This window comes from Girardinichthys multiradiatus, chromosome 12 (assembly GCF_021462225.1).
Source record: "Girardinichthys multiradiatus isolate DD_20200921_A chromosome 12, DD_fGirMul_XY1, whole genome shotgun sequence".
Taxonomy (NCBI): domain Eukaryota; kingdom Metazoa; phylum Chordata; class Actinopteri; order Cyprinodontiformes; family Goodeidae; genus Girardinichthys; species Girardinichthys multiradiatus.
In genome coordinates this window covers 274,529-302,209 of record NC_061805.1, presented here as the reverse complement: position 1 = coordinate 302,209, position 27,681 = coordinate 274,529, and the positions used below count along the sequence as shown (strand labels likewise).

At 41.2% G+C, this 27,681-nt stretch overlaps 1 protein-coding gene across 2 annotated transcripts; it reads left to right on the top strand.

Annotated features, from left to right (window-relative positions):
• Nucleotides 1–383: 383 nt before the first annotated feature.
• On the top strand, nucleotides 384–27,240 carry zfr (zinc finger RNA binding protein). Of its 2 annotated transcripts, XM_047380886.1 has the most exons (20): nucleotides 384–540; nucleotides 687–768; nucleotides 5,390–5,663; nucleotides 6,558–6,696; nucleotides 7,250–7,468; nucleotides 8,191–8,426; nucleotides 10,592–10,792; nucleotides 10,935–11,238; nucleotides 12,129–12,322; nucleotides 12,411–12,530; nucleotides 12,836–12,981; nucleotides 14,857–15,022; nucleotides 16,032–16,234; nucleotides 16,837–16,987; nucleotides 17,664–17,805; nucleotides 19,731–19,828; nucleotides 20,648–20,743; nucleotides 23,293–23,404; nucleotides 23,825–23,922; nucleotides 26,141–27,240. In XM_047380886.1, exons 1-20 carry the CDS (start codon nucleotides 504–506, stop codon nucleotides 26,318–26,320), a joined length of 3,198 nt encoding a protein of 1,065 aa, XP_047236842.1. In that variant the 5' UTR covers nucleotides 384–503; the 3' UTR covers nucleotides 26,321–27,240. The 2 variants fall into 2 exon arrangements, 1 of the variants encoding a protein (XP_047236842.1); XR_007040570.1 differs by lacking the exons at nucleotides 19,731–19,828; nucleotides 23,825–23,922; nucleotides 26,141–27,240 and having other exon boundaries at nucleotides 23,293–23,338.
• Nucleotides 27,241–27,681: the final 441 nt, after the last annotated feature.

Below are 27,681 nucleotides of genomic sequence, written 5' to 3'. Positions count from 1 at the left end.
TAACCACTGCAGAAACTGAAAATACTCATAGTTGATATTAAACCAGAAAATAACATTTAATTTCAATTCTCAGAAAATTAAATCATACATGAGTCCATTTATTTAAAATGTGATTTTAATTCAGAAATGAGGGCCTCCTGAAAATGTGTCCATGTCCATTACAGTGTATGCACTGAAACGTTCAGCTTGTCTGCATTGTTGGATCTGGTGCATCTCATCTTCAGTAGTCTGAACACTGTGGTGTTTGGGTCAGTAAAACGTGCTGACCCAAACACTGGACCGAAACCATGAACGTTTGAGAGCATAAAAAGACGCTCTGTTGTGTGAATAGAAATTACACTGACGGTCCCGATCAAGTAAAACATTACTGGTGCAGAACCAGGGACTTGACCGCACCCTACCTTCGCATGACGCATGCGCGAAAGCAGCATTTCCGGGTACGACATGTAATATGAAGAGCCTGGTGTACTAGTGAGGCATTGTTAGAACACTTAAAGAAACCAATGATTCCTATATGTCCAGTGGTCTCCTTCACCTATGGTGAGTATCATTAGAAGCTTGGAGATAATTTAGGTTGATTTTTTCTGACTTGTGGACCTTTGAAAGCCGCTGAGCATCATGAGTAAACAGGCTAATGGCTAGTCCTTGAAACGCTCATCAGAGCCTGCTGTGTCTGTCCTCTGCAGTGCCCAGCCGGCTTGGTGAAGATGCCAAAATGGCTACCGGCAATTATTTCGGATTTACACATGGCGCCGCAGCTCAGTACAGGTAAGAAACATGTAGATTCTCAGATGTTTGACTCCAACAGCCTGCCTTATGGTATAGGTCGTGAATGTTTGCTGAATATATGTAATCTGTGCAGGATGTACTCTGCTCGGCGCTACCATTGTTCCTGCTGGGGGAGGGGGCGGTTGTCCTTCGGTTCTATATTTGGATGAAAACCAAAATTCAGTCCGAGTTGTGCACTGTATTAACATTTTCATTGACCCTACGATTAAATCTAAAATACACGTTTCAAACCCCACCAGAGACACTACCGCTGTTGACCATTAGATGTCATCCATCCTGTTTTCGCACTAAAACTTTTCTGTTCTCTGAGCAGATTTTTCTTAGCGTTGTCTGACACGAGGAATTGAGCTGAGCCAGACATTTGACCCAACCCGAATTATTTGACTGTGCAGCTCATCTTCATCAGGATACTGATGAAGATGAGCTGCATCTGTTTGAGGCTTCCTGTTCAGGTTGGCACAGCAGGTGGTTCCCATACATTTCTGTAACCCCATTATGTTAGAAAACATTTCCGAAGAATCAAATCAAGTGATTACTACTGCAAGAATGTGTTACAGGACTTTAAATGACAACAAGATCTGCTGTCCAGGATCATTTATTTCCCAACGTTTGTTAAAGCCTGTGAAAATGTATTTAAAATATACTTAATTGCTCCTGTGTCTCCAGCAATAAAGGAGGAGGCTTGCCAGATAGCATAAGTTAACATAATCTCTTCAAAAACTAGCGACTTACTGATAGGCTCATGACTGTATTATGTTGGTCTGAGTTCCTCCTTTGACATAAATTAGCAGCTAATGTGGCTACTAATAAAATGAGTAAAGGTTAATAAATGGTTGATCCAGACAAACAATTGGAGCAAAAATTTGTCAGAACTCCTATGCCCCTTTTCCACTGCCTCGATTTGGCTCGGCTCGCTTCGCGAGCATTTCCATTACTGTTATTTCAGTACCACTAAGTGAGGCCGAGTTGGTACTGTACGTGACGTGAACAAATGGCTGATTGGCCGTGGGCGCGGCCAGCCGTAAGAGTGGACCAGTGTAAATAAAAAAACTGGCATTATCAAACGTGTATTCAAGCGAGTGAGAGACACATATGATGGAGTCCGCAGTTATCTGGAAAAGTCACCCCTTGGAGCAACGACGAGGTGCAAGCTTTTCTGGTGATCATAGGAGACTGCAACATTCAGCGGCAGCTGAATGAATATACAGGTCCTTCTCAAAATATTAGCATATTGTGATAAAGTTCATTATTTTCCATAATGTCATGATGAAAATTTAACATTCATATATTTTAGATTAATTGCACACTAACTGAAATATTTCAGGTCTTTTATTGTCTTAATACGGATGATTTTGGCATACAGCTCATGAAAACCCAAAATTCCTATCTCACAAAATTAGCATATTTCATCCGACCAATAAAAGAAAAGTGTTTTTAATACAAAAAACGTCAACCTTCAAATAATCATGTACAGTTATGCACTCAATACTTGGTCGGGAATCCTTTTGCAGAAATGACTGCTTCAATGCGGCGTGGCATGGAGGCAATCAGCCTGTGGCACTGCTGAGGTCTTATGGAGGCCCAGGATGCTTCGATAGCGGCCTTTAGCTCATCCAGAGTGTTGGGTCTTGAGTCTCTCAACGTTCTCTTCACAATATCCCACAGATTCTCTATGGGGTTCAGGTCAGGAGAGTTGGCAGGCCAATTGAGCACAGTGATACCATGGTCAGTAAACCATTTACCAGTGGTTTTGGCACTGTGAGCAGGTGCCAGGTCGTGCTGAAAAATGAAATCTTCATCTCCATAAAGCTTTTCAGCAGATGAAAGCATGAAGTGCTCCAAAATCTCCTGATGGCTAGCTGCATTGACCCTGCCCTTGATAAAACACAGTGGACCAACACCAGCAGCTGACACGGCACCCCAGACCATCACTGACTGTGGGTACTTGACACTGGACTTCTGGCATTTTGGCATTTCCTTCTCCCCAGTCTTCCTCCAGACTCTGGCACCTTGATTTCTGAATGACATGCAGAATTTGCTTTCATCCGAAAAAAGTACTTTGGACCACTGAGCAACAGTCCAGTGCTGCTTCTCTGTAGCCCAGGTCAGGCGCTTCTGCCGCTGTTTCTGGTTCAAAAGTGGCTTGACCTGGGGAATGCGGCACCTGTAGCCCATTTCCTGCACACGCCTGTGCACGGTGGCTCTGATGTTTCTACTCCAGACTCAGTCCACTGCTTCCGCAGGTCCCCCAAGGTCTGGAATCGGCCCTTCTCCACAATCTTCCTCAGGGTCCGGTCACCTCTTCTCGTTGTGCAGCGTTTTCTGCCACACTTTTTCCTTCCCACAGACTTCCCACTGAGGTGCCTTGATACAGCACTCTGGGAACAGCCTATTCGTTCAGAAATGTCTTTCTGTGTCTTACCCTCTTGCTTGAGGGTGTCAATAGTGGCCTTCTGGACAGCAGTCAGGTCGGCAGTCTTACCCATGATTGGGGTTTTGAGTGATGAACCAGGCTGGGAGTTTTAAAGGCCTCAGGAATCTTTTGCAGGTGTTTAGAGTTAACTCGTTGATTCAGATGATTAGGTTCATAGCTCGTTTAGAGACCCTTTTAATGATATGCTAATTTTGTGAGATAGGAATTTTGGGTTTTCATGAGCTGTATGCCAAAATCATCCGTATTAAGACAATAAAAGACCTGAAATATTTCAGTTAGTGTGCAATGAATCTAAAATATATGAATGTTAAATTTTCATCATGACATTATGGAAAATAATGAACTTTATCACAATATGCTAATATTTTGAGAAGGACCTGTATAGGCAACAACTATTAGAAATAAAATGAGACCTAATTCAAATGTTTCCAAGTCTCTTAAAGGGAAAGTGAAATCTTTAATAATAATTAAAAAATGGATGTCAAAATCCTACTCATGAAATCTGATTGTCAATACGATCAGCAGATTTAATCCCCAGGCAATAGACGTGTTACTTCTTGTTTTTGTAACGGGTTTCAGTCTTTATTTCTTTACACTGGAGATAGGGTGTTTCATTCGCGGTTATGCAGCACAGCACATGATGCTTTAAATCCGCTCCTCCAGGAGGTGTTCCCTTCAGAAGAAATGCAACACACAACGTGCAGAGCCATGCCGAGCTGTTCCGGGCTGGCCAAATCGAGCTAGTGGAAAAAGGGCATTAGTCATTTGCCCTATTGACTCTAGATGATCACCAGAGAAAATATGATTCAAAATGATTAGAAACACAGAAATTCAACTTGCACTGGAAACAAACTCAACGTTGTCCCGAGAAAGCCTACCCAGTTCCTAGCACCCTTTACTCCTGCAGAAACCCTACAAAATTCTTTGTGGAACACTGTGGAGAGGTTACAGATTTGCTTCACTTTTCCGTGACCAGGACTACTACTCCGATGTTCAATGAACGGTTGTAGCCTCCCTTCCAACACCCTAGAGATGGCTTCCCTGGGGAGGCTGAGAAGCTTGATCCCTTGATAGGTAGAACACATGACATTGAAGAGACATGCAGAGCCTTCAGCATCTCAGGATGAATCTATCCACTCCTGGCCCCCTGCCACCAAGGAGTAAGTATCTCAGCCACCTCTCCAGTGAGCCCCTATCCCCCCACCCACCTAGTTCTGTAGCTGCTGCAATTCTTGTGTTAAGCCTCTCTTAAACCAGATGAGTCAGAATCATCTTACCTAGGCTGAGGCGATAAGGGATTGGACAGTTGCTCATTGGTCCAAGCTCATCTAACCACATAAAAGTAAACTTTGCATTTTGCTTGGAAATTAAGATCCCAGAGTCTGGAGGAAGAGTGGACATCACCAGAATCCGAGATGTCCAGTGGGAAGTTTCCAGTAGGGAGCCGTTCCATCTGCTGGTATTGGCCCACTGTGTTTTCTCAAGCCTAAGTCAGAGCAGCCATCTATCTACCAGGACATTATAGAGTTCTTCCTTCTGCTTAAAAACTTTATAATGATTTTATTTTCAGTTTATTATTCCGATTGCAGAAAGGTTTGTTTTTAAGGAAACCTAGCAGGTTGCTTAGTGTCGCTGACTTTGCTGCGGTCCCTCCTGAATGAGCAAGTGGCAACCATGGAAGGAACTACTTCCTTTTATCAGATAGAGACCTACAGCAGTACCTAGCTCAGTGTGAGTAGCCATCTGCCATGAACTATTAGGGGTTTGAGAAGACAGAGCAGACAAACACAGAAGCACTGATCCAGGAGTACCTTCTATGCCACAGAAAAGGTCAAGAGGTTTTTATTTAATCCACTCTGTGTAACAAATTAGTTGACCCTGAGATGTCTGTCAGCAACTTTATGAGCCCCCTACATTATTGTAGGAACGACTATAATTTTCTTAAAGCACTAAAATAATGCATAGTGTATAATGTCATGGGTTGGAGGCAACAGTGATGTTGCTCACTTTTATCACAGGTGTTATGTCACAGCTGAGGTAAAACTGAGACCTCCCTTCATGGATCATGGGATTCTCTGATGGGTCGGTCACCTTTAGCACAACACAGCAGCGTTCTGTCTTTGAAGCTAACCTTTTGACATTTTCTCTTTTGTGTTTTCCTTCTAGCCAGCAGCCAGCTGCAGGGGTAGCCTACACTCACCCCACCACTGTGGCCAGTTATACAGTTCATCAGGCACCTGTGGCAGCACACACTGTTGCAGCAGCCTATGCACCCACTGCTGTTGCTGTAGCGAGGCCTGCGCCTGTTGCGGTGGCAGCTGCAACTGCTGCAGCCTATGGAGGATACCAGCCAACCCATGCTACCACTGATTATGGCTACCCACAGCGCCAGGCTGAGGTCCCACCACCACCTCCACCAGTCACCTCACAGAACTACCAGGTACCCAGCACACGTGCTGTTTAAGGGCAGCTTGTTTTGTTTAATACAGTGTGGATTATTACTGATCTATACTTAAAAGTTAATTGCAATTTGATGGAGACCAGATGAATGAAATTATTGGCCTGGAATCTTGATCTTTTAAATGTTACAAAATAGGAGAACTGAGTTTCAGTTTGATGAACTTGCATGAATGCTTTATGTCCTTACGTTTTCAGATATTTACACCCAGAAAGGTCACTGTTACTGTGAGTTTCATTTGGCTTTTTTGGGATCGCATACTTTATCTATTATATCATTATATCATCTATCAAGAGGACAGATTTTTCCAGTTAAACCTGTAACTTTTGTAAAAACTCACTATGTCCAGATGGTAAATGTGACATAGGTGATCTGTAAGAAAAACAATCAAGCTCCTCTTGATCCTTCCAGTGGTCCTACTGCCATTTGTAGAAATACACTGCTCTGTCAGAAACAGCCAATCAGAGCCAGGAGGAATCTTAGCAGTGTCAATCACGTTCGTTTACGCACTGCTCACACCCTCCCCCGCACGCTCAAGATTGCTGGTGTGCTGCAGCTGTGCTAATGGCACTTTGCTAATGATTTGAAGAACACGTTTGTAGTCAGAGTATTGCCAGGTCACAGTGAATGTAAAGCGCATCGCTAATGATTCGTCCCCATCAGTGAATGTGCCATAGCTGTTACTAGCCTGCTGTAAGTTTAACTTAGTCCACGGTTTTGTCAGATCCCCTTCTGCAGCTTTGAGATCAGAACTCCTTATGTTCACAGTTGGATATTTGACTTCACTCACTTATATTGGCTGATAACAAAATTACAGATATTTCTCCGGGAACTAGACAAAAAGCCACCAGCCTAAAATTCCGATTTCCTTTGCAGGACACTTACTCGTATGTCCGGTCCACGGCTCCAGCTGTAGCTTACGACAGTAAGCAGTACTATCAACAGCCTTCTGTTACAGCAGCAGTTGCTGCAGCACAGCCTCAGCCCAGTGTTGCAGACTCTTACTACCAGACAGGTATGCTTTAAGATGGTCCTTATACAAATTGTTTAGTAAATGTTGTTTGATCACTCCTGAAAACGTGCCATAGGCAGTTCCTCCATGTAAGTTAATGACCCGTTTTTCTTTTCTGACAAGAGACGAGCACTTTAGCACTCTGTTTATGTTTTGGTATGATCGACTGCTTTTATTCTTTGGTTGGTACATACTGCACATATTTTGTATTTACTAAAATGCACAATCTTACTGCTGTTGTGTGTTGTTGGTCAGTACAACACAGCCTGGGACAGTTTGACTACAGGGTGGTTTGCCTTTACAACCATGCGGCTTAATATGATCAAGTTTTACATACGTGGCAATTTCCAGGTCCTTTTTTTTCCCAGAAGACCAACAGCCTCTGACCTTAGTTTGTCACTGGCTTATCTAACACCTGTTTTAACACCATGCTGACATACACTTTGTATTCCTTTGTCTGCTGCAGTGTGCACTAAGAGTAGCTGAGTCCATTAAAGTCGATACCATAATCTTCGCTTCAAATATACATTAAACTTGAATTTCTTCTTTTTTCTAGCTCCCAAACCTGTATATAGCCAGGGTGTAACATCCTATACCCAGAGCCAGCAGAATCGTCAGGTGACTGTCATAAAGCCAGCTGCTGCCAGTCCAGGTTCATCCACGTTCTCGATCTTCCCAGTGACCTCAACTGTTCAGCCTGTGGCAGCTGCAGCCTCGGTTGTTCCATCTTACTCCCAAAGTCCAACCTACAGCACAAATGCTGTCACCTACTCTGGTAACTCAATTGTTAGTTTTGGTTTTATACAAAGCTGTCTTGGTAAATGTAGTTTTCCAGAGCCTTAGGAACTGTCGGGAACCACTGGAGTAGGGCTGCATATCATCAAGAAACACTGGTATACTTGGACTGCACGGTGGCGCAGTTGGTAGCACTATTGCCTTGGCTTCGACTCCCGACTGGGGTCTTTCTGCATGGAGTTTGCATGTTCTCCCTGTGCATGCGTGGGTTCTCACTGGGTACTCCGGCTTCCTCCCACAGTCCTAACTATTAGGGTAATTGGTCACTCTACATTGCCCTTAGGTGTGAATGAGTGCGTGCTTGGTTGCTTGTCCTCTATGTCTCTGTGTTGCCCTGTGATGGACCCTGCCTCTCGCCCGTAGACTGCTGTCGATAGGCACCAGCTCCCCCGTGACCCTCTATGGAATAAGCGGTATAGAAAATGAATGAATGGAATATTTGAAGACTGTTGCAATGACAAAAAACAATTTATAATTGTTATAAAGCAGTCATTTGCTATACCTATATTGTACATATTGATATTGAAATAATGATTGCTATTCATTCCATTGTGAAGCTCTAAGTTGAAGTATAACTTCATTTTTCTCATTATCTCTCAATCCAAGTCATTGCTGGAAATATTTTAAGTAATTCCAGTTGATCAGTTATCATGAACGATCATGATCATCAGGGTTTATGTAGATGTTTGATGTGTTTTCTAGGAACTTCATACTCGGGCTACGAAGCAGCTGTGTACTCCGCAGCTTCCAGCTACTACCAGCAGCAACAGCAGCAGAAGCAGGCAGTAGCAGCTGTGGCAGCAACAGCTGCTTGGACAGGAAACACCTTCACTAAGAAACCCACCTTCCAGAGTAAGCAGCTTCGACCCAAGCAGCCACCCAAACCCACTCAGATACACTACTGTGATGTCTGCAAGATCAGCTGTGCTGGCCCACAGGTAAGCACATTATAGTGTTCAGATGCACACCTCTGTCAAATGTGCCAATTATTATTAGTGATACATGCTGATATCAATATCTCTGTATCTCTCTATTTTATGTATTGAAACACATGTTCAAAAGTAAATATTTGACAACATTATGTGTGTCACTAGGTGTTAGAAGTGCTAATAGTTTGTGCACAACTCTCGCTATCATATTGAGAACTGGCTCTGGCTTTCCAAATCGGAATTCTGACAGCAAGGGTTTTCCGTTTTTTCTAATAAACTGAATATTTAGGCTTCTGAGTTTAAAAAGAACGCATCATACGTTCATGTTACATTCCTTGTTTTGTGCCACTTGGTGTAGGGTGAGTTAGTCTTGGGTATGTTTATAGTCTCAGCATTTCAGATGGGCCCTTCATTGAAGCAAAATTAGCGCTTCAGACTCGAATAAACAGCAGTTATGATGTTGGTTTTATGATCTAATTTTTTTGCTGTTGGAAGAGGTCAGATTGGAATGAATCTCCGATAATAATAGAGGATAGAACGTTGTGGATCTTGGAGCTAATGTGCCCTAAATGCATCAATGTGGTCTCCGCAGCAAAGAACGTGGACATGTCCTCACGGGTTGCACCTCAACTTTGAAAACAAAATCTGTGCTGCACTTATAAGCCCCCCTTTATCCCCTTGTACTGCTTTCTAACAAGCAACCTAGTCTAGTTAGAGGAGTAGGTTTGTGCAGTTTTACTCATCTTTTGTTTTCTTACTTCTGCTTTTTTATCAGGTTTTTAATGTGTTGTGGTGCTGGTTTACTCGGGTGCTTAAGTTGAAGGCAACTGGACTTCTGAACATGGTTGGAAGTAAAAGGTTTATAAGTTGATGTCAGAATAATCACACTAATAAGGTCATTAACGGGGCAATAAAGGGTAATGTGAGTCACTGGCCCCACCCTCTGATCAGCTCATTGTTTGCGTCATCATTGCCTGACAATTCAAACATATCCGGTGCGAAGTCAGGGCTGTGGAGTAGGTGTTAGAAACATGAAATCTGGGGCCACCCCCCCTGTTTAGTTTGATCATCAGTACATTTGAACCAAACGTGCTGTTTCATGGTGGTTTTGTTTTGTGTGTTTTAGAGGAAATATTTGTGCGTCTGAACAGATGATGTGTGACCAGCTGGTTTAGGATGTTATTAAATTCAAAAAGTTTATGTTTTGGGGGGGGGGGGGGTGTTTCTCTTTTTTTCAGCCTTCAGGCATGGTTTATGATTTGTAAAAACTAATATTATATTTGGATTTCAATATTATTGATTTTTAATAACTTTTCCCTGCACTATCTCTTGGAAAACCTAATTTCTCCTGGTCCCATGGCCAATCAGTGAACAGCAGTCTGTTCACCTCAAATGTAGTCCCTATTTAGCCCTGGTCGGACTTGCTCAGGAGCAGGAACCAAAAACGTAGGTACCGATATGGATAAAAATGTAACGGAAACGCTCGCAGAGCGGGGTGAGGGGAGCGGAGCAGGGCCAAATCGAGTCCGTGGAAAAGGGGCATAAGTAGCCTGCAGTTTAACAGCCAATTTGAAAGACAAACTCACTACCTCTCCATGTGCACAACTTGCAGAGCAATGTTGTTGGCCATGGACATTATTTAGTTTATCTAATTGTTTCTGAAGCAGAAGCATAACGGTCTTAATAGGATTTCTACTGCACATGACTGTATTACCAACAAGTGTGATCAAAACAGAATGCATTTGCTAACAAGAGCCTAGCACTTACCTTAGCTGCCCAGCATGAAAACATGATCAGCAGCATGAGTTCACTGAAGGCTGCAGCTGTTGGTGTTGAGTCAGATATGCTTAGAAACATGGCATTATTGCTAAAACTTCCGTTGGACAGGATATCTGTAGCTGTCAGGACAAACTGACAGATACTGCACCGTCCAGAACGAAGTGAGTCACAATACTAACGCTGACCATATAGTGTCTTGTTCTACTGCGCTGTAATGCTGCAGAATATTTAAGCATAAACACAGCCTGGGGCTTGTATTGGCAAAGACCTATTTTTAAATTACTCTGCTAACAAAACATCCCGCTCTGGACTTCCTGAAACACTTGTTTTTGTAAATATGCTAATGGTAAAAAAAAATCAACCATTGCCAATAATTGACTCCATCTCTACATTAGACTTACAAAGAGCATCTGGAAGGCCAGAAGCATAAGAAGAAGGAAGCAGCGCTGAAAGTATCTCAGGGCAGCAACAGCACCAGTAATGGAGGTGTGTTGGCCCGCAACGCTCAGAACCAGCTTCGCTGTGAACTTTGTGATGTTTCGTGCACTGGAGCTGATGCTTATGCTGCCCACATTCGAGGAGCCAAGCACCAAAAGGTTTGGAAATTAGAACATGTTATTTTTATCTCCATTACACCGTTTATTCATATAGCTTAGAAAATGTTTCATACAGACCATCATTTTTCATTTCAAATCTGTATTTGTTAGAAACCTCTAACATGCTGTATTCTTCTTCCAGGTTGTGAAGCTTCATACCAAACTTGGAAAGCCTATTCCTTCCACAGAGCCCAGTATGGTAACTCAGACATCATCCTCCAGCGCGGCTGTTACTGGCAAGACCACCCTGACCAGTTCCAGCACTACCAGCTCTCTGTGTCTGTCTTCCACCACTTCCTCAAACTCTAGCGCCCCCTATCTGAAAGCTGTTAATATAACCAGCAGTGGTGTGGTTTCTAGCAAGAACCCAGTGCCCAGCAGTCTCTCTGCTGCCAGTTCTGCATCAGCTGGCAAGAAAGTCAACACGCCCAGGATTAATTTTGTTGGTTAGTAAGCGTTCTTGATGCTTCGCCTTAAAATCGCCAAATATTTTCACTACATGGGAACCTCTGAATTCAGGTTTAACTTGCTCAAACATGGTGTTTTGTCTAGAAAATTTTGATGAAGCAATCAGTTATTGACAATGAACCCAGTTTCTTCATCCTCCACATATTCACAAAAAAAATTGTATTTGGGCATTCATGCAGCATTCATAAAAAGAATGAAAAAGTACGCCACGTAGGCGACTGTGGCTCACTAGGAAGAGTAGTCGTCTTGCAATCAGAAGGTTGTGGGTTCGATTCCAGCTTCCTTCTGCCATAGGTCGATGTGCCCCTGGGCAAGGCACTTAACCTCAAGTTGCCTACCGATCTGCGTATCGGTGTATGAATGTGTGAGCGTTAGTGAGTGCAATTGGGTGAATGTGGCTCTAGTGTAAAGCGCTTTGAGCGGTCTGTATGACTGGAAAAGTTCTATATAAGTTCAGTCCATTTACTATATTTTGATGTTTGTATTCAGAGGTCTCAGTGCAGTAGCTTGGTAGAAGGTCCCACTGTTATTTCTCTTAAGCATTGTCTCCTAATGGTTAACAGCAGTTATTATAGTTCAGATATGTTCTGACTGATCTGGTTCAAAAAATGTCCTGCATACCATACATGCATCCTTCACTGTTTCATACAAGCACTTCCTGCAAACAATAACTCATGAACACAACTACTAATATCTGTTTCTTTGGCTTAAGAACTTTCTAAAAAAAACTTAAGATCTCTTAGTTGGATTATTTGTTCAGATGTTTGTGTTTAATTTTAGTTTTGTTGGATTTGAATCATCTTTATTTTTTGTATTGGATTTTGTTTTGGATCATCAGCTGCTATTTTTTCTGTTTTGTCAATTCCAGCTGGAAGTAAGTTACAGACCACAGCAAAGATGGAAGAGATGAGAGAAGAAATGAAAGGCGATGCTTCTAAGCCTACGGCGTCCTCTTCTGGTTCACCTGACGCTAAAACGGATCTCTGCGATTCTCTGTCCACATCAGCGCTCCTTGCTTTGCAGAGTGATGTCCAGCCTGTTGGCCATGACTATGTTGAAGAAGTAAGTCTTTATAAAGCCTGTGTGCAACCGACCAACACGTGGGTTAGAATTGCATTGCTCAATTTATTTTGTGAATGTTTTCTTGCAGGTCAGAAATGATGAAGGCAAAGTCATTCGTTTCCACTGCAAGTTGTGTGAATGTAGTTTCAATGATCCCAATGCAAAGGAAATGCATCTGAAGGGGCGGAGGCATCGCCTACAGTACAAGGTTTGTGGCTGGCCACTCTATAACTTTACTACACAGACTCTTATAAAGGGAGTTTTGTACATTGACTTTTATGAACAGCTTAGTTCATATAAGCAGAGTTACACTTGAAGAGTCAAAAGAAACATTTCAGTGTCTAGTCACATTGATCAGATGGTTCTGAAGTGCGAATGGAAGATTGTGTTGGGTCTACATTTAAAAGTAGACGGACTAATACTTTTGGCAATATAGTGTACCTGCCTTTTTAATATAGCACAAAGTATCTTCAGATAACAACTTATGTGTTCTTCAAATGTTTTCTTTTGTAGAAGAAGGTAAATCCTGATCTGCAGGTAGAGGTCAAGCCCAGCATCCGAGCCAGAAAGATTCAGGAAGAGAAGATGAGAAAACAAATGCAAAAAGAAGAGTACTGGAGAAGAAGAGAAGAGGAGGAGCGCTGGAGGATGGAAATGAGGTACTGCCTGTGAAACTGACTATATGCACATCATTTTACTTAAATCACACCACAGGCTGCTGACTTGGCATTGAGATCAAAATATTTGCCGATGTACAGGGGTTGGACAATGAAACTGAAACACCTGGTTTTAGACCACAATAATTTATTAGTATGGTGTAGGGCCTCCTTTTGCGGCCAATACAGCATCAATTCGTCTTGGGAATGACATATACAAGTCCTGCACAGTGGTCAGAGGGATTTTAAGTCATTCTTCTTGCAGGATAGTGGCCAGGTCACTACGTGATACTGGTGGAGGAAAACGTTTCCTGACTCGCTCCTCCAAAACACCCCAAAGTGACTCAATAATATTTAGATCTGGTGACTGTGCAGGCCATGGGAGATATTCAACTTCACTTTCATGTTCATCAAACCAATCTTTCACCAGTCTTGCTGTGTGTATTGGTGCATTGTCATCCTGATACATGGCACCGCCTTCAGGATACAATGTTTGAACCATTGGATGCACATGGTCCTCAAGAATGGTTCGGTAGTCCTTGGTAGTGACGCGTCCATCTAGCACAAGTATTGGGCCAAGGGAATGCCATGATATGGCAGCCCAAACCATCACTGATCCACCCCCATGCTTCATTCTAGGCATGCAACAGTCTGGGTGGTACGCTTCTTTGGGGCTTCTCCACACCGTAACTCTCCCGGATGTGGGGAAAACAGTAAAGGTGGACTCATCAGAGAACAATACATGTTTCACATTGTCCACAGCCCAAGATTTGCGCTCCTTGCACCATTGAAACCAACGTTTGGCATTGGCATGAGTGACCAAAGGTTTGGCTATAGCAGCCCGGCCGTGTATATTGACCCTGTGGAACTCCTGACGGACAGTTCTGGTGGAAACAGGAGAGTTGAGGTGCACATTTAATTCTGCTGTGATTTGGGCAGCCATGGTTTTATGTTTTTTGGATACAATCCGGGTTAGCACCCGAACATCCCTTTCAGACAGCTTCCTCTTGAGTCCACAGTTAATCCTGTTGGATGTGGTTCGTCCTTCTTGGTGGTATGCTGACATTACCCTGGATACCGTGGCTCTTGATACATCACAAAGTCTTGCTGTCTTGGTCACAGATGTACCAGCAAGACGTGCACCAACAATTTGTCCTCTTTTGAACTCTGGTATGTCACCCATAATGTTGTGTGCATTTCAATATTTTGAGCAAAACTGTGCTCTTACCCTGCTAATTGAACCTTCACACTCTGCTCTTACTGGTGCAATGTGCAATCAATGAAGACTGGCTACCAGGCTGGTCCAATTTAGCCATGAAACCTCCCACACTAAAATGACAGGTGTTTCAGTTTCATTGTCCAACATTACCGTGCCAATTTTGGTCTTTTTTTTTTTTTTTTGTTGACTCTCTTTAAAGGAAGATGTCCGACTTGGTGTCATAGACACGTTTCATTCCAACATTCAGCATCCCAAACTAAAAATATTTCTAGCTGCACTACAGAAAAAAATACATGTGATCCAACCTGAACTCCACAACGTGTCTCCCAGGGTTTTGTATGGTTTTGGTTAGAGATGTCATATAAAGGTGTCTTTTCACCCTTGTCCCCTTGCCGTTTGCAGCAGGAACCAGGAACAACTCAGAATACCAGGGTAGAAATGTAACCCACAAATTGTCCTGGTACAAAGAGAGAACTTTTTAGATGCCAGTGGCTATACCTGCTTATCCTTTATTTAAATATCAAACCAGTCAAGTGGCCACTATGGAACAGAGTGGAGATTTGTTTTGTGGCATCATCAACTCTTCTCTTTAGAACGGTCAATGCATTCTGACAGGATTTGAATGCAGAAAATTACACAGGTTGTGTTGTAAATCACAGACGCTATGAAGAGGACATGTACTGGAGACGTATGGAGGAGGAGCAGCATCACTGGGATGAGCGACGCCATATACCAGATGGGGGGTACCCACAAGGGCCCCCGGGCCCTCCCGGTCTACTTGGAGTCCGACCTGGCATACCAGGCTTACAGCCACAAGGTCCCATGGTAGGTGTTTAGAATTGATTTGGCTTTGCACTTCACACAGAAGTTAAACCCCAGTGTACGATATGCTTTACAGTCCACCCACTTCACTACTCCTCCTTTCCTCTTTCTGCCATCTTTACTTCAGCTCAGTCTAAGGTAGTAAAGGTCACAGAGATAGTTAGAAGTGTTCGAATAACTGATGAGAATGTTCATTTATTACTTTTAAAATCATCCTCTTAATATTCTAGTAATTTTAATAATAATTTTAGATTTTGTTAGGAACTTCTGATGTACCACCTGTATGGTGCTATGAAGAAGTGTTTGCCTCCTTATAGATTTCTTCTGGTTTGGCTTTCTGGTCCCACATCTTTGTTTCATATCATTAAACCAAACTTTAATATTAGAGAAAGATACCCTGAGTTATCTAGTGATTTCTTTCATGAAGGCAAAAGAAGCTACCCACACCAGCCTGATTATTACCTGCCGATATAACAACGAATTAAAATAGAACCTCTAATTCCTGTTAGATCTGAAAGAGTAACACATCATCTAGAAAAATTTAAAACCAGAAAAACAGTCATTGACATCGGTCTGTTAAGGGTTTTTCTCTACCAGAGCATCCTGCAGGAGAATGTCCTGTAATCAGTACAGGATTTTATGCCCAGTCACACTTGGGTTCTACAGCATTAGGAATGTCCAAAGCACAGCAGCTAGGCCAACAAAATTAAGTTTTAAAGTGGCCTAGCCAAAGTCTAGTCTTCAATCCAGGTCCATAGCTGTGGTGTAAACAGGACTGTTCATACTCAAACTTTACAACGTGGCTGAATTAAAAGGTCTCTGCAAAGGACAGTGGACCAGAAATATTATCATTTTGCTTTCCCTGAACTGCTGAATCTCATTTAACGCTTTGATTTCCTTAAATGCAAGATTTAATGTAAAATACTAAATAATTATTCTGCATTTTATTTTTGTACCTGATATTGTTTTTGCCAAATGAACTGAAACTACTTGGAATCTGTGCCCTTTTCAGCCCCCACGTCGCCCTGATTCCTCTGACGATCGCTACGTCATGACCAAGCATGCAGCCATTTACCCATCTGAAGATGAGCTCCAGTCAATCCAGAAAATTGTCTCAATTACAGAGCGAGCCCTCAAACTTGTCTCTGACATAATTACAGACCAGGAAAATGACAAGGAAGAGGATAAAGAGAAGAAGGAGCCTGCCAAAGACAGGTGGGGGATTTTGTCCTTATAATTAATGCTGATCATTGACACAAACATGACCCCTTAGCAGCCCAGTTAAAACCTTACTCCCGGTTCACATGGTCTATCATTGTCTAAAGCTGGAAAAAGGTTTCTGTTCCGCACTTTCAAGTGAGGTTGACCTGAAGATGACCTGTAGCACTTTGGAAACGTCATGTGATGATGTCAGAGACTCCTCAGAGTTGACAAATTGCAGATATAAGAATCAGGGGACCTAAATGGCTCTTCCTCAGTTAGATCTTCCTCACTAAAGCTGTGCTCTTACTAAATACATCAAGCCTCTTTGCACTGGGGGGAGTTGGGACATTCTGGAATCGTGTCAAGTTAAAAATACATCGATTTCGACCACCTGGTGGGAAATTTTACATTTTGACTATTTTGTTAAATAATGACTAGTTTCCAGTTTTTTGTACAGCAAAACCAGCTCATTTCATTGCACAATTAAAAATACATGGTACAAAAATAATGATCTTGTGACCTTCTCTATTTAGATGTATTTTTAAAATAACATTTTTAAAAGCTTATTTTTAAATGCATATTTATAATCCCGTGTTTCTCTCCCAACACTCCAGAGTCCTGAAGGGTGTGATGAGGGTTGGAGTTCTGGCTAAAGGCTTGCTGCTTCGTGGGGACAAGAATGTCAACCTAGTCCTCCTCTGCTCTGAAAAGCCCACAGAGAGCCTCCTGACCAGCATTGTGGAGCACCTCCCAGAACAGCTAACAGTACTACTCTCATACATGTCTCCAAATGAATATTCTAGAATATTCCCTGCATCGTAAAGAATATATGTTGAGTTGTGGTTACCTAGCTAAATCTATTTCTGGGCCAGGTTAGAGGAACCTATAGGTGAACCTCTTGTCAGATTAGAATATTTATATGGAATGCCTTTCCAGGATAATATGACCTTAATAAAGTCTTAAGCCAATAAGAAACGGCAAATGAAAGAATCATCAATGATTCTTTCATTTGCAGATGAGACAGAACCTGAACCTATGGGCCTATATGCATAATACTATGTGTGGGGTGCACATCCTCTTTAACACACTGTTCTCCATAGTGAAATGTTGCAGCGTCATGCTGAGGGGATGCTGATGGAAAGATTGCTGGAACAAAACGGGCAATCAAGGAAAGCTGTTATGAGCTAAACTAGCTCCTTAGCTGTAGTGTGTTCACTGACTCAAAGTAAGATTGAGTACCTAACTCCCCAGCATTACGTTTTCATAACTGTTAGTTACCGCATCAATGGTGAAGGTAACTATGCTCTTTACCTGTTCCTAGGTCGTATTGCATGCATATGGTATGCCATCACCTGGAGCAATAGCAGCTAGCTAGATGGTAGAATGGAATTTTGAATAATAATAACTCTTTGTGTCTTCACCTTTCTCTTTGTGCCTGCAGCTAGTAACACCAGAGAAGTATGAGGTCAAGGGTTCGGTTGAGGAAGCAGCCATCATTCTGACATCTTGCACCGAGCCAAAGATGCAAGTGACAATCACTTTGACTTCACCTGTCATCAGAGAGGAAACGGGCCGGGAAGGAGGTTGGAAAGCCCATCACAGCCTTCCCATTGCACTTATTTCTTGTCTTACTGCTCTCTCTATGCAATCAGTTTAAGTATGTTGGTTGATATTCCCAAAGAGCATTGTTCTGCTGGCACTCCTCAAAGATTCTCATGTTAGATCAACACAAATGGCTCTTTGTATCTGATTTTATTTCACGAATAATGGGACCATATGGATTGTGAGAGTGCGCTCTCTCCTTTGGGGTTTCCAGGAAAGCTTTTTTTTTTTGTGTTTTTTTTTCCTTTTTTGTTTTTTAAACAGTATTATAGATGACATGTAACTTTCTTTACTGATCTGAAGGTAGGAGCCTATGGGAGACCCATAACCCAGTTAGTCTACCACTAATCATTTTGTGGTTCTTTGGATCAGATCAGCTTGTGTATCAAATGAGACGGATAAAAGGAAAGTGCCAGCAGTGTTGCTCTTCCACCTTCTGCTCTGTGACTCCTACCTCTCAAATGCTTTCTTTTATCCTTGGAACAAAGCATGATCAGTGTTTGCCTTGTGTTAAGTCTAGTTCTTCCAAGGTGAGATTCTATTTTGTTTCCTGTGTTCCAGGGGATTGTTTCCATTTGTATTGTTGGCTATACTCAATGGAAGACATGATTACATCTTTTCCCCATATTCAGTCTGAGATCAGTTTAAGAGGGCAATTATCTGACTAAGAAATAGACAACAGGAGGCACCTTTATACCTCAAGCTGAATTTCTTTTAATGGTGTAGTGGAACCCGAATTATATAATTCTTTTAAGTTGATTTTTGGCAGAGGAAATGGATGTAATTTTCCCACAGGAAACAAATCTTTTTGTGTGCTGGTGAATGGTTCACCATGCTTACATCGCCTGTTCTGAAGTGCTCCCCTGAGTTGACCTCTTTTTCCACAAAGACAAAAAATTTGACCTCAGGGTCACGTTGAAATTGATTCCTCAAAGACTGACTTTTTGCCATTTTAGATTTCAGTGGCAATAAAAGATGAGGAGAAATCATTGGAACATGGATCAATAAATTGAAATAATTGATAAAATGATCCAGCCAAATGTTGAAACGTGATTCTATTATTCTTAGGGGAGTATTGTATAAAGTTCAAGAAAGAAGGTTACTGTTGAGGAATCTTTGGTTGCATCAGAGCACAACCCTTGATAGTGACTGATTGCTGGAGTCTTATCCCAGCGTACTGATGTTAGGTATGCATGCAGTGATATCTAACCCCTTTTGTTTTCGGGTAGTTGTCAGTTTCCTTTTTTGGCAACCATTGCTTCCTCCTTTTTAAAAATTTTAGAAATATGCAGTTTTCTAATTATCCTTCAAGACACACACTCCAACTCACCCTCAGAAGATTGTTTCCCATCAGTTATTCCATAGGGCCCAACAGTCTCGGAAGGATTTTTGACCAAGGTTTTCTCACATCCCAAAAACTTTGCCACACCTACTATTGCCATGCCACTTTTTATCAGGTCACTTCGTCTTGGCAGTCTGTAAGTTCCTCTATTTAAATTTTGAGTTCATATGACCGATCAGTAGCTATGGAAACCCTGATAGGGCAAATACTTTCACAGAAAAAATGAATTTCATTCAAGTTCCGGATTTTCACCTGATAAAATGGTATTGGCCTAAATAGTTCTGATGAAAAAAGTTTGTAACTAAATACACAAGTGAATATGTTGATCAGTAAATTCTTACCCATTTAAAAACAGCCAGCTTTCACCAGCTTCCTTTAATAGCAGGGTAATATTTGGTCAGGCTTTATTGTTGTCTTTTTATTCCTAAATACAGAATAAGTTTGACGTTTTATTAGAAAGAAACATTGGTATGTGTGGCAATGTGTTTGTTCTATGCCAGCCTCGCTGACCTGGTCAAACACCCATTCCTCATCACTGTTTTGACACTTGAAATCCATTTTTAGATGTAACCTCGGGTATGGTGAAAGACCCAGCGGACGTCTTGGACAGGCAAAAATGCCTTGACGCTCTGGCTGCTCTGCGCCACGCTAAGTGGTTCCAGGTTCGGAACATCATTTTACTTTCTCATTGTAGCCTTATGAGATAGATTTTTTTAAAATTAGTTTTCAAACCATTTTTTTTAAATGAATAGTACAGTTGTTCATATTTGAACCAAGAAGAAATATATATTCAAGGATGCCACTGTTATGATCTGACTATCCATTTTATACATCATAATAAATCCCAGCCCATCTGAATCCTTTATATAAAACGTTTTTAATACTGTCAACTTATGGGCATCCTTGTATTATCTTCTGCATTTTTCATCTACTGCATTATAGTTACATGTGACTCCATAAGGCTGCAAAATAACTTGCACAAAATGCCTTTATGTCCAACGTTGGTATTGTTTTCATTCTTAACTTTTTATACAGTAGGGATTGAGAGAAAAGGGAACATCTGAGTAGTTTCCTGTGATTTTGCTACCTGAGCAAAAATGTGGGCAAAGTAAATCTGATTTCCTTGTCTCTTTCAGTCCCTATGCTCTTCTCTCAGGTGGACTGTTGTACTTCTCAGTCCCTGTTTGTGAGAATCTGGAATAAATACAGAGTCAGGGTTTGGAAGATGGCAAGAAAGGTCCTCATTTCTTGTGCATCTTGTAAACTTGCAGCTCCTTTACTAACTGTGAGGTACAAGACTACTGGGAATGGCAGCTAAATGCACATTTTTGGCTTAAACATAATAAACTGTATTACAGCTTCCATTATACACAGTAGTGATTGGACCTCACCTCTATAATGTAATTGATTCACTTGTTTTGGTCCTTTTATCTCTTGTCAATCTTGGTCACGCCATAAAACTAACTGTATTGCATCAAAAGGCTAGAGCCAATGGCCTTCAGTCCTGTGTGATCATCATCCGAATCCTGAGAGATCTTTGTCAACGGGTCCCAACATGGTCGCCTTTTCCTGGATGGGTAAGTAGGCAAATAAACCTCCAATGCTCAGGCAGTAACGTTGCAGATATGAACTCCTTTTAGTTGACGTCTTTCTTCACGTTAGAAGTGAAGTCTGTCTTGTCGTCCTTTACCACATCATGATCTCATGCCTTTACCAGAGAGCAAGTCTTTTTGCTAAAATAGAATGGTGTTCATTTGATCATTGGTTCAAACTTTGAACTGTCATTTAGTTATTTGTTCTGTTTGTTTGATCTGCAGTTTTTCATTTTTGCTATATTTTTGCCATCTGAAGGCCATGGTGAGATTGGTGATAAGAAGGATTCACGTTTTTCTCCAAATAGGAGCTGTTGCTTATTTTTACTGATGAGGCCAACACATTCAGATTTCCCTGTTTTTAAATGCATTCTAAGCCTCTATCTTAATTTAGCCTTTTTGTCTGTTTTCCTCCAGTATACTGCAGTTTCTTCCCATCAGTGTTTCTCATGCATCATGATAATAAAATAATACAACTCTTGAAAATATTCTCCAAACTGATTTGTCCTTGGTCATATTACCATTATGATTCTGTCTTTAATAACTCCTAAATACTGCAGTTTTCCTTCAGAAGCGTCGCTGCTACTACACGGTTTCTCGTTTTAACTGAATTACTCATTTCCGACTTAACAAATATTGGGCCCCATGTCTTGATTCTGACATGTTGGGATCCTTTAGTTGAAACTCTGCTTTTGTCTTCATGTTGAGAAATGATCCAATGTTGTGGTCAAATTCCAGTTTTTGTAAAGCTTCACCTTCAACCAATTTTAGCCAATTCCAATTTCTCTTTAAGAACTACAGAGCAGTGAAAAAATATTTACCCCCTTAATGATTCTTTCTGGTTTTACTCTTGTGTTCTACCTAAATGTTTCAGATCATCAAACATTAAATCTTAATTAGACAAAAAGATAACCTGAGTAAATACAAAAATCATCATTACATTTATTAAGGTAATAAACCCGTGGACCTAAACCAACCTGGATCTATGTGGAAATAGTAATTGTCCCCTAAATCTAATAACTAGTTGTTCCAACCTTGGCGGTAATGACTGGCATCAAGAGTTAGTGACAACTGGCAGTGAATCCTTTCCACTGCGATGCTTTGAAGAATTCTTTGAATTAAGTTGCACTAGAAACTTTTCCAGCATGAAGGACCTGTTTATGGTCATGCCACATCATCCCAGTCTGAGCCCTGTTTATACCACTCTAAAACCTTTAACCCAAATGTGAGATGGTCCTTTGAGTTCTTTTGGGCCTGCAGTGGTTTTTGGCCTTGGACCTCTCCCATGGAGCTTACCGGTACTTTCTTATTGTAAAATCATGGACACTGACCTTAATGCAGGCAGTGAGGCCTGCAGAGCTTTCAATGTACTTCTGGGTTCTTTGATTTCCTGGACGAGTTTTTAATGAGATCCCAGATTAAGTTTGGTGGACTACCCATTCCTGGGAAGGTTCTCCACTGTTCTATGTTTTTAACTTTATGGATAATGACTTTTCCTGTGGTTCTCTGGAGTCCCAAAGCCTTAGAAATGGCTTGTACCTTAATGTCAATTACTTTGTTTCTAATCTGTTCCTGAGTTACTTTAGATCGAGACATGATGTGTTGCTTTTTTCAGATCTTTTGGTTTACTTCATATTGTCAGAATGATTCTGTTTAAGTGATTTCTTGATTCTACAGGTCTCGCAGTAATCAGGTCTGGGGATTTGATTTTTTTCCAGAGAAATGTGGTTAATCAGTTAATTCTTGATTCAATAAAGGGTGCAATTGTTTTTCCACAATGGGCCAGTTTGGGTTGGATAACCTTTTCCCTTTCTAATAAGTTAAATCATCATTTAAAACTACTTTTTGTACTTTTACTCCAGTTACCTTAGTGTGATATGAACATTTATTTAATAATCTGAAACATTTCATTGAGACAAAAAAAACAGTAGAAGAAATCCATAAAACCCTTTTTACAGCTAGCCTACTTTGCTGAGTTCTGTTTAGCCTTCCTGTTATTGCTGCTGTCCTGCAGCCTGAATGAACATCAGGCATGTCCCAACATGTAGTAGAAAATACTTTTACCCTGAATGTGTCTCACATTTCTAACACCCCACTGATACTGAAGATGTTTAGGGCTTAAAGCTAAAAACAGTGTCTGGTGAGCATCCTTGTTGTTCCAGCTCTAATGTTACGCCTTCAAACCTTTTATTATTCAGTTGTCAAAGGTCTGTAGGTAAAATATTTAAACCTTTGTAAAGGCATGGTTTACTGACTGAAGGAATCGGAGAACAAATAGATGAATGCATTTGGCTTTACCATCACATGTTACAGATCAAAGTGAAAATATTTTATTAGTATGATTTGTTGAGATTCCAGCAGACAGCCACCATATTAGCTGCAGCTGTGGAAATGACCTCAACATATCTCTCTGCCATTCCACTGAACTCCTTATCAGAGCTGCTTTTATCAGGCTTATATGTTCTTTAAAGACACACACACACACACACGGTCTTTTTCCAGTCCCATAAGTTATCAATGTTATCTTCATCCAGGCGATGGAGCTGCTGGTTGAGAAGGCCATAAACAGCGCCTCTGCCCCTCTCAGCCCTGGTGATGCACTGAGACGGGTCTTTGAATGCATTTCTTCTGGTATTTTACTTCATGGTGAGGTTGTTTATCATTTATTCTGCAGTTCTTTGCTTGTTCTTACAAACACATGATGGTTCTGTGATGACCCAACTAATTGGAGCAATACTTGCCATTCATGGTTTAATTTGACCTGTAAAAATGTGAAGAGTGGATTTTTAAATGAACTTGTAGCTATGAACAGTCAGTGATTTCAGAGCAAATTCCTGCCAATTAAAATAACTCGACAATGCACATTTCAGAACAATTGTACTGATCAACTTCAAATAATGTTACCCATCCAAACAGCGATATGTTAGGCAGCTCCTATGCACACTGTGACATGTAGCAACAAGGATTGGTCCACTTGGTGTGGACGTGGCATTCATTGAATAGTTTTACTGACCTTGAGCTCATTCAAATTTGATTCCATGCTGCTTGTTTTGTTCGTCTGAGCAGGTGGACCAGGGTTGTTGGATCCTTGTGAGAAGAAGCCTGTGGATACCCTCGCTTCCTTGGGAGAGCAGCAAAGAGAGGACATAACCTCAAGTGCCCAGGTACAGACTCCTTTTAATAGTTTATTTTAGCCATTTGGCTCTTTGAAAATGCATTTTTATCACAGAATTCTAAAAATGTATACTAAATTTGGCAATAGATTAAAGTTTTGGCTATAACGAGTTGCCTTAGTTTCAGAATGTGTGAAATCTTCTATCAGCTGATTACAGGTCCTTCTCAAAATATTAGCATATTGTGATAAAGCTCATTATTTTCCATAATGTCATGATGAAAATTTAACATTCATATATTTTAGATTCATTGCACACTAACTGAAATATTTCAGGTCTTTTATTGTCTTAATACGGATGATTTTGGCATACAGCTCATGAAAACCCAAAATTCCTATCTCACAAAATTAGCATATTTCATCCGACCAATAAAAGAAAAGTGTTTTTAATACAAAAAACGTCAACCTTCAAATAATCATGTACAGTTATGCACTCAATACTTGGTCGGGAATCCTTTTGCAGAAATGACTGCTTCAGTGCGGCGTGGCATGGAGGCAATCAGCCTGTGGCACTGCTGAGGTCTTATGGAGGCCCAGGATGCTTCGATAGCGGCCTTTAGCTCATCCAGAGTGTTGGGTCTTGAGTCTCTCAACGTTCTCTTCACAATATCCCACAGATTCTCTATGGGGTTCAGGTCAGGAGAGTTGGCAGGCCAATTGAGCACAGTGATACCATGGTCAGTAAACCATTTACCAGTGGTTTTGGCACTGTGAGCAGGTGCCAGGTCGTGCTGAAAAATGAAATCTTCATCTCCATAAAGCTTTTCAGCAGATGGAAGCATGAAGTGCTCCAAAATCTCCTGATAGCTAGCTGCATTGACCCTGCCCTTGATAAAACACAGTGGACCAACACCAGCAGCTGACATGGCACCCCAGACCATCACTGACTGTGGGTACTTGACACTGGACTTCTGGCATTTTGGCATTTCCTTCTCCCCAGTCTTCCTCCAGACTCTGGCACCTTGATTTCCGAATGACATGCAGAATTTGCTTTCATCCGAAAAAAGTACTTTGGACCACTGAGCAACAGTCCAGTGCTGCTTCTCTGTAGCCCAGGACTGGGGAATGCGGCACCTGTAGCCCATTTCCTGCACACGCCTGTGCACGGTGGCTCTGGATGTTTCTACTCCAGACTCAGTCCACTGCTTCTGCAGGTCCCCCAAGGTCTGGAATCGGCCCTTCTCCACAATCTTCCTCAGGGTCCGGTTACCTCTTCTCGTTGTGCAGCGTTTTCTGCCACACTTTTTCCTTCCCACAGACTTCCCACTGAGGTGCCTTGATACAGCACTCTGGGAACAGCCTATTCGTTCAGAAATTTCTTTCTGTGTCTTACCCTCTTGCTTGAGGGTGTCAATAGTGGCCTTCTGGACAGCAGTCAGGTCGGCAGTCTTACCCATGATTGGGGTTTTGAGTGATGAACCAGGCTGGGAGTTTTAAAGGCCTCAGGAATCTTTTGCAGGTGTTTAGAGTTAACTTGTTGATTCAGATGATTAGGTTCATAGCTCGTTTAGAGACCCTTTTAATGATATGCTAATTTTGTGAGATAGGAATTTTGGGTTTTCATGAGCTGTATGCCAAAATCATCCGTATTAAGACAATAAAAGACCTGAAATATTTCAGTTAGTGTGCAATGAATCTAAAACATATGAATGTTAAATTTTCATCATTACATTATGGAAAATAATTAACTTTATCACAATATGCTAATTTTTTGAGAAGGACCTGTATATATGCTCTAATCCTTGACTTTTCCCTTCATCTAAATGAGTTGTTGGCCCTTTTTGTTTTACTTCTGACCTGAGATGACGATTAATGCACATTAGAAACTGTCACATTCTAAGGTGAATCCCTGCTCCTCTTTAACAGCTTTTCACTTATGAGATTCAACGCTTCTTTAAATTGCATGGTTAAAAACCTCTAATTTAGAACTTTTCTAAAACATTTGTGTAATAGTAAAACCACACCTACCAGAATGCCTTCTTTTAGCTTTTAATGTTTTTAGTAGAGTTAAAACCCCTCTGAACCAGAAAACCTGACTTGATAAACGCAGCCAGTTTGTTCCTTTATTCAGAACCGATGAGGTGAGCCTACCAGCCAGCATGCTACAGCTGCAGTGCAAACCTCCGATTGGATTTAAAACCGTCCTGTTTTTTGTTTTTTAACATCTTGACAAGGTGGCAGTAGCTGTAAATGTTTTCTTTGTTTCGCAGTTTGCTCTGAGGCTCCTGGCCTTCCGTCAGGTTCACAAAGTTTTGGGTATGGACCCCCTGCCGCAGATGAACCCTCGCTTCAATGTTCGCAACTGCCGGAAACGGCGTCATGACAACAGTGATGGAACAGACAGCTTTGAAGGGGAAGGAAAAAAAGACAAGAAAGATTTTGATAATTAGTTTTTCTGTCGTCACTTAAAGGAAACCTACGTAGAAAAATGTTGTTTGCCTGTCTCGTGTGTGCTGGTTCCCTACAAAGCAGTGTATTTGAACCTAATTCTGTATTACAAACACAAATGTTAAGCTCTGTGTTCTTTTAGTTGTAGATTTCAGAATGCTGGTGCTCGACAAAGTAAAAGAGCTGATGTGCTTCTTGCGTAGAAGTATTGAGGACAGTAGTTGTTCTCCTGCTGCTCCCCTCACCTCATCTGTTTGATTGCTTGAGCTGAAGCCAGGAGGAGGATCATTGGATCCAAAAAGTTATGTTTGTACCATTGGCTCAGAGGAACACTGACTGCCATTCATCTGTATAGTTATATCCAGAGCTTTGTGGTGTTGGTATTGTGGAGCAGGTTGGTCAACTGAAGGTTTCTTTGTAAATGAATAACTCTGCTAAATGCAAGTGTTCTTTAAAGCTGTGGTCTTGTTATGTTTCGGTGCTTAATGTCACTCAAAAGTACCAACAAAGCAGTGCACACATGAATTCTAACTATTCATTTAACTTTGTAGTTTGTGTAATTGTGTGCACTAAAATATGGTTTTGCTTCATTTTTGCATATGTACCTAAGAGTATTTCTACTCTATTAATAGGAAAATGGCTTTGGTTTAGATTAATTCTTCTTTGGTGAAAAATTAACATTTCATTTACTGTTTCAGTTTTTAATATATTTTGTTTGTAAATGCAACATTATCGGCTAGCCTGTTAATTGTGTTAGAAGCTAAATTATTTCAAGGCTGGAAATGAGACTACAGAGCATGAATGGTCATGGAGGCACTGATTATGTAAACACCCTCCATTATGGCTTCTTTTTTTGAATATTTGCTGTACTTTGTTCTGCTGTCCACTTCCAGTGGCAGAATAAACCCATTAGCCGGCTGAACATTTGCAAGCAGAAGCTATTTTGTCATTTTTATTTAGTTTCACTTTGTCTCATTTTTCATACATAATACAGTTATGCACCTGGCTTTCAGGGAATAGGGTCTCTGGCCTTTTGTAATGTTTGATGGGCTGTATAACACAGCAGGCTTAGAGCTTTAATCTAGAGTTCATCTAAAACAAAATTGCATGAAAGGGCACAAAAATCTCTGACATCAGAAAAAAATAACTTGATACAATAATCAGCTTGTAATCATGGACCCCTGCCTCAAATGAACCCTCGCTTCAACGTTCGCAACAGCCAGAAACGGCGTCATGGCAACAGTGACGGAACAGACAGCTTTGAGGGGGAAGGCAGACTTTATGTTCAATGAGCAAAAATTATCATTGCAGAAGAAATGGAGTAATTCAAAAAGTGAAACATAAATTCATTACACACAGTGAT